General features: G+C 38.4%; 2 protein-coding genes across 5 annotated transcripts in view; one reads left to right on the plus strand and one right to left on the minus strand.

The window, feature by feature from the left end:
* LOC106741180 (ankyrin repeat domain-containing protein 17) overlaps positions 1-4,252 on the minus strand; it is a 38,284-nt gene extending 34,032 nt beyond the window's left edge. For all 4 annotated transcript variants that reach the window (XM_014612896.1, XM_014612895.1, XM_014612894.1 and 1 more), the window contains exon 1: positions 3,480-4,252. In XM_014612896.1, coding sequence (XP_014468382.1) covers positions 3,480-3,707 — 228 coding nt within the window. In that variant the 5' untranslated portion in view covers positions 3,708-4,252. The remainder of the gene's footprint in view (positions 1-3,479) is intronic.
* Positions 2,476-3,118, plus strand: LOC106741187. Its single transcript, XM_014612910.1, has 2 exons — positions 2,476-2,666; positions 2,810-3,118. Exons 1-2 carry the CDS (start codon positions 2,618-2,620, stop codon positions 3,094-3,096), a joined length of 336 nt encoding a protein of 111 aa, XP_014468396.1. The 5' UTR covers positions 2,476-2,617; the 3' UTR covers positions 3,097-3,118.
* Positions 4,253-6,675: the final 2,423 nt, after the last annotated feature.

Below are 6,675 nucleotides of genomic sequence, written 5' to 3' on the forward strand. Positions count from 1 at the left end.
CCCCCCCCCTCACAAGCTTGACTTTCTTCACCTCTTTTCCTTTTCCACCTTCATCCCTTTATGCCTCCGCGTTAAGAGACCATGCGAGAGTTACCATCCACGTACCTAGGTCGGCATCTAGCGTGGTATATAGCGAAGACAACTTGGTGAGCGGTGTCAGATTGAGCCGACACGTGTGACGACAAAGGGTATCGAGGGAAAGGCGCGTCCGAACGGACGCGCCTCTGCCCAATCACAGATCCTCAAGACCGAGTCTTGTTAACGTCAATCGACGCGTATTATAATGAATTGTCCGTAAGCCGTCGATGGTCGATGTGCGTTTTCATTCTTTGAATCGCTCTCGTCTCTCGGGCGAAACAACAGAAAACGCTGAAACAAGGTCTCTCCGTCACTTCGCAAAGTGAATCACGAAAGAGAGAGGGAGATAAAGAGAAAAGTGCAGAAAGTATAATTGCGACGAGTGTACTTTGTATCATTACGTTAGATTATTACGTGCTTTGGAAGATTCTTTGAAAAATAAATCGTCCCGTGTCCCGTCTGCTGAATGGCATCGACACTTTTTCCTCCAATTTTGTGACGCAATTGACGTCCACTAAGAGGATCCCGCTTTTTAAAAAATGCTGAACATCGTCTGCGTTTCGAAGTGTAACAAAGAATGAAAAGTATCTAAGCCATTCCGTAAACAAATGTCGAAAGTATGTTTGACTGAATCAATTGCCAAGTCGATGCGCAGAAATCGCCGGTAGAATCAGCCTGACGATCGATTTGGATCAATTTCAATCGGAGATGCGACTCGGATTACTCCGGCTTAACACGATTCTGTGTATTTCTAGATTGCGATTCTACGTACAAAAGCGGAGAAACGAAGTAAACTCGAGTTAAGGTCCCGATTGCATTTCAATTAATTGATCTCGAATGAGCGATTGGAGGCCTCTTATCTATAATACAGATAAACGACAGGAAAGATCGCGTCCCGATTGCATTCGAGATTAAATATCCTGAACCCTATGACTCTACTTGGATTATAATCCTGTCTACAAATATAAATGGACGCGGAAGGGTTGAGCACCAGCTCAGTGTCGATTAAAAATCTCAACTGAATTACATCTGAATGGCGATTCGAGGGATTCCCTATCCGAGGAACTGTCTCTGTCAAAGGACAGATACATGTACGAAGGAAACAAAAGATCAGCAAGCCTTTGATCTCAATCGTATTCAAGAGTACTGTGTATTGATTTCATCTGATTCGACGACTCGGTGTTTTTTTAGTCAAGTGGAATCTGTCCTTTGCAGGTTATACATTCTTCCTGACGTAGTATAAACACATAAGAAAAATCTAGGCGGTCTGGGGGGGGGGATAATCTTCGTCAACGTTGATCGATAAGCCCGTATTAATGACGATTTCACATTAGCACCTGACGATCCAAATTAAATCCAGGTTAATAGCTAATTCTATTTCTTTTGAGGTTATAGATCTTACGTATGATGCAGACTAAGAAGGTAAACGAGGTTAAGCAAGGTTAGCGTTAATCGACGCGAACATAGCCGGACTTTGGCTTCGACCGCGTCTGAAATGAATTAATCTAGATCGACGACTCGATATCTCTCTCTCTCTCTTTCTCTCTGTACGGATTATAGTCCTGTCTACAATGTGCATAGACGAGAAAAATCGAGCTAGAGTTAGCAGTGATAAAAGGCAGACCTCAGCATCCGTGATTGCATCGTCGGTCTAGATTAGTTGACTTCGAGTTACCGACCGCCCGTCATTTTCTTCTGTTTATGATTCAGCCCGTCAGAGAGACGTCGTGTATGTTCTAACATTATAATCAAAATTACTCTTGCGATTTTAAATTTTCAACAAAAAAAAAAGCTTTCGCATGTAAGAGAAATTAGCCCGCGCTATATCGACGTATAACCGTGTTTCGTAGTGTTTCCAAACGAAACGAATCTAAATCGTTAATCTGGATAATCGGGCTCGATTTTCATGAGAAAAATGCTTCACGGCATGCCTGCGCTCTGTCGTTTCGTGCACATGTCGAAACACTGTGTATACACGCGGAAGACATCGGATAACATTTTCCAATTCCGATCCAGACATTTTGGGGTCGAAAGCATCGTGTTCAAAGCTCCTGAACTCTTCCACTGATTAATTCGATATTGTATGTTCAGTTAGTGTGTTCGAGTTATTAGAAATATTTAATTTGCACACGCGAATGCACAGATCGTCCCTCTCAAACACTGACTATTACCAAACTGTCAGATACAGAATCTAAATTGCGACACGAATATGCAGATACAATGCAACGTTCGTCCCAAAAATAACTTGAAGTGGAAGTGGTATCATTGATATTTCGCGTATATACACACGTCGAATGATTTCGGTCAATGCGGTGATTCGCATAACGTTTGAATCTTTCGAAAACGCTAATTGTAACAGTGTTTTTTCTCTACGCCGAATGTTACAGTGACCGTGTCGGCTCAACGACGCGAGGACGCAACACAGGAGAATCGTCGTGGCTTTCTCCGTTTGACGAATATCTTCTACGCATGTACATCGCATGTGCACCGACGATGCACGCATTAGTGGATACACGACGCGTGCACACGTACGCACGGCATGCACACACGCGGTCATCCGCCGCGATATACGCATGGACGTGCATGTGGTGAGATATATATATATACATTCATACGCGTTCACACGTAAAGAGATCGTTACGATCGACCTCGCGTAATATATGAGCGCGTGCACGCGTATAATATCGTTAATATTGTCGACGACGGATGCAGCGAGGATGTTTTGTTGCAGGAATGCGGAAAAATCAGCGCAAGAAGCGACGAGGGAAGGCTCGACAGAGTTTCCACGAGAGTTTTGACACCACCGATCCCCGAAGAGCGGGGAGCGTTCCTAAAACTCACGTAGTCGTTCGTCGAAGTTTCTCAGAGACCACGACGACGATGATAAAGACGAGAACTAGACGAATTGGCGAATGTCGACGTCGACGTGGTCGATGTTGGTGCAATGTTGATGCAGATGACGTTAATGATGACGATGACGATGATAACAACGAGGCGAGAGGAAGGAACGGAGATTGACGTTCGTTCTCGGAACTACATTTTCGCGACGCGTTTTCGCTGAAAAGTACTTACGATATTCGGTTCGATTCATAGGAACGACACTTGCTCGGCACCACGTTCGCGCATACACACATTTGCACACGCGTAAGAGACAGGCACAGATATAGACTCGAATGTTCCCTCTCTCTCGCGCGCACATACATGACACATACACATACAATCTTTCTCCCTCTCCCTCTCTCTCTCTTTCTCGCTTTTTCTCGATCATTCCTTACTCATTCCTTTCTTCTCTCTCTCTCTCTCTCTCTCTTTCTCGCTCATCCTCTCATTCTCCGTTCTACACACCATACTCACAGATATCTTATCACGTCGCGTTAACGGACCTCGCTTATGGCGTTTACCTCGGAAACGCTGTCTTCCTCGCTCTCCGACGAGTCTGTCATAAAGCGCGGCTGCAGCTCCGAGAAGGTTTCGGTCTCCGACTTCGTGGGGCTCGAATTCGAAGACTGGGGAGTCGACGACGTCTTTCCGATATCGTGGGGAACGCTTGCTGCTGCCGTAGCTACTACTGCTGGCTGCTTTTCGTGCTTCTGGCTATCCGAGGTCGTTCCTTGTGCTACATTCTGCATCTTTACCCTCCAGATAAATCATATGATACACAGTTACTCCGTTACTGGTATGCTCGTGCCGCGAAACACACACAGTACACTCATCCGCTCGAGATGTTTCGGCAAGAAGCTGCTCTCGAGAGCACAGTCGCCGTCATTCACGTAAGCTAACACCCGCCATTTCCACTATGGCTGACTGCGATAGTCCCGGATGCTTCGACTCGCGGCTGCTCCTCGCATATCGGTCTCTCTCTCCGTGCCTGCCCGTGCAATTCAACGCCTCTCGGCGCGGTTCACGGTGGCGCGCAACTTCAATTGCGCTCTCTGGCGAACGAGCTCTCCGGTTTTCTGATTTTCATCGCGCGTTCTCGACTGAAGAAAAAAAGAGAATCATGCTCCCTCAATATACATTTTGCTTGAAATAAGCCACTTACTGACAACAATATATTGAAATAATCACCCGATGGTTAACTGGCGTATAATTGGCGTGATAATATAACGCGATAATAACATCAGCCGCGATAAATGCACGATGAAGTCGAGAGGGAAGAATAATACAAAGAGACGGATGAAATAAAATATATTTTGACTTTTTTTTATATGAAAAATTCTCCTCAGATCATTTATTATATTGAACATTTTTCTCTGTGAAACTCGCCGCAAATTGAATTAATAATTTGTTTAATCTCTAATGTATAATATAGATTCTTTTTTTACTAAATTTTCTCAATTGTCCGATAGAATATTGCAACAATAAAATTTTCTCTTTCGTCCTTCCTCGATCTAAATTATACGTTTCAGAAATACCAAGGAACATTTTTATTATTATATACTTATATTTATCTAGTTATTGTTGCAGCATTTATTCAAAACATTTCTGTTTGGATATTTTTGTCTTCCAAGATATTTTGTCTTGGATATATGTCTTAATCCCGAGTTGTTTTAAGACTAATTCTGGTAAGACTGATTAAGATTGATTCACGTAGAAAAATTTCTTCAGTTTTGTCTTTTTCGATAGTAAATAAATTGAATTTTTACAATAAAGATACAGTAGAAGAATGCCAAAATTTTGACGAAAATGGAAAGATCAAACACAACGACGGCGATTATTTAGTTAATAAATAATTTGTTTCTGTTCAACAAAGCCAAATTAGACTTAAAAATGGAACCAATTCTTTGATTGGCTCCATACTAACCAGCGAATAGGAAATGAAAATGACGTATTTCCATATATAATTATTTTATTTATGTCTATATTTATGTTAATATATGTTATTTACATATAGAATGTATGTTACAAATTTTATTTAGTGAGAAATGTTATAGATTTTCATATATACGTAATAAAATTTTATAAGAGAAATTTAATTACAAACAATATATAAATTTGACCAGATTTATAATAAAACCTTTTTGACATAAATTCTTTCAACACTTTTTGTGGCCTCTGTTACCAGTGACTTACACTGCAAAATTTGAATATATATTTATAAGACATGTCTGATAAAATATACTTAAAATTATAAAAGTTATTACTGTCAATAAAGTAATATATAAAATGTTACAAAACAGAACAAATACTTTTATGTTAATATTACAAATAATACAAGTCAAATGTTATATTACATAACGTGATGTAAAATGTGCGAAAATTTAGAGTATACAAATATAACATAATACATTGGTTTTTTTATTTTATAAATCGAATATTTTTTTAAAACAAAAACAAAGGTGTGCAAAATTCTATTGCTGCCTTATGATATATTTCAGAGTCGTGATTCACATTACCAACAAATGCACAAAGATAAACTGCGCTGATAATTGTTTTCGATATTATATAAACCAAACCGAACCATATCTAAGTGTCCTTTGTAACAAGCAAATGTTGATGCGGACTCTTTAAATTCATTGGAATGTGTATTGCACGTTGCTCCAGTAAGATTCTAGCAGTTGGAACATGGCCGATTATTGCTGCTGCCTTCAAAGGTGTACAACCGTCCTTATTGTAATGTTCAACATTGGCTCCTGCTTCCAATAGGACACACGCAATTTCTTTGTTCCCATCAGCAGACCCGCATATGAGAGGGAAATCTCCTAGATTAGATATATAATTACTACATAGATTAGATATATAAATTTTAACAATCCAAGTGAACACAATGTAATATCAAAAAAACTGATACATTGAAAATATTTGAAAGATAAAAAATCAAATGCATGATATTAAGTGGAAAATATTTGATACAGGATGTATGATTAACTAGCATGCAATTATTTTTATTATTTACTTATTATTAGCGGAATGAGCACTTTTTGACATTAGCACCATGAGAGAGAAGCAAACGTATGATATCGATATATCCTACTCTGGTCTCCATCAATGCAGTACAGTTCTCTTCGAAGCTAGGTTTATTTACTTCAATGTTCATTGCGAAGAGTTCCTATTTCACACAAAAAGAAATATTTTCGTTAGTTTTCCATCAAGTTTTGGAGACTTTTTTTGTATTTGCATGTACCTGTTCTATATATATATATATATGTATGTATGTATATTCTTTCTATATATTCTATGCATTGTGCAAAGTAACGATAAAAAAATGTTATACTCATTATTATATTCATTATTGTTACTCAAAAAAAAAAAATCTATGTTATCATTACAGTTATACTAATGATAAAATATAATATTATTATATCAAATTGGTGCAGAAAAAGTAACTTGTAACAATAACGATAGTGATATTATAAATAACGCATTTCTTCCTAACTCTAATACTATATAACATAAGCTAATTTTATATTATTATATTATACCACTGACAAATATAACAGTCAAATAAATCAGAGCAAAATTTTAAATAAAATATTAATGCTTTAGAGAAAATTTTACGCAGTTTTTGTTTTAATTTATTTCATTTAAAATGTCTAATTTAATATCTAATTATATAAAGATAATTTTCCTTCTCACAGTTGAATTAAAAATAAAGTA

Source organism: Dinoponera quadriceps, unplaced genomic scaffold (genome assembly GCF_001313825.1).
Source record: "Dinoponera quadriceps isolate SergipeBrazil2010 unplaced genomic scaffold, ASM131382v1 scaffold475, whole genome shotgun sequence".
Classification (NCBI taxonomy): Eukaryota; Metazoa; Arthropoda; class Insecta; order Hymenoptera; family Formicidae; genus Dinoponera; species Dinoponera quadriceps.

Excerpts from the sequence above, each read along its gene's own strand:
- LOC106741187 (XM_014612910.1), top strand. The coding sequence starts at position 2,618 with ATGCACACACGCGGTCATCCGCCGCGATATACGCATGGACGTGCATGT. Across the intron at positions 2,667-2,809 it reads TACGCATGGACGTGCATGTG|GAATGCGGAAAAATCAGCGC; the intron begins GTGAGATATATA and ends GTTTTGTTGCAG.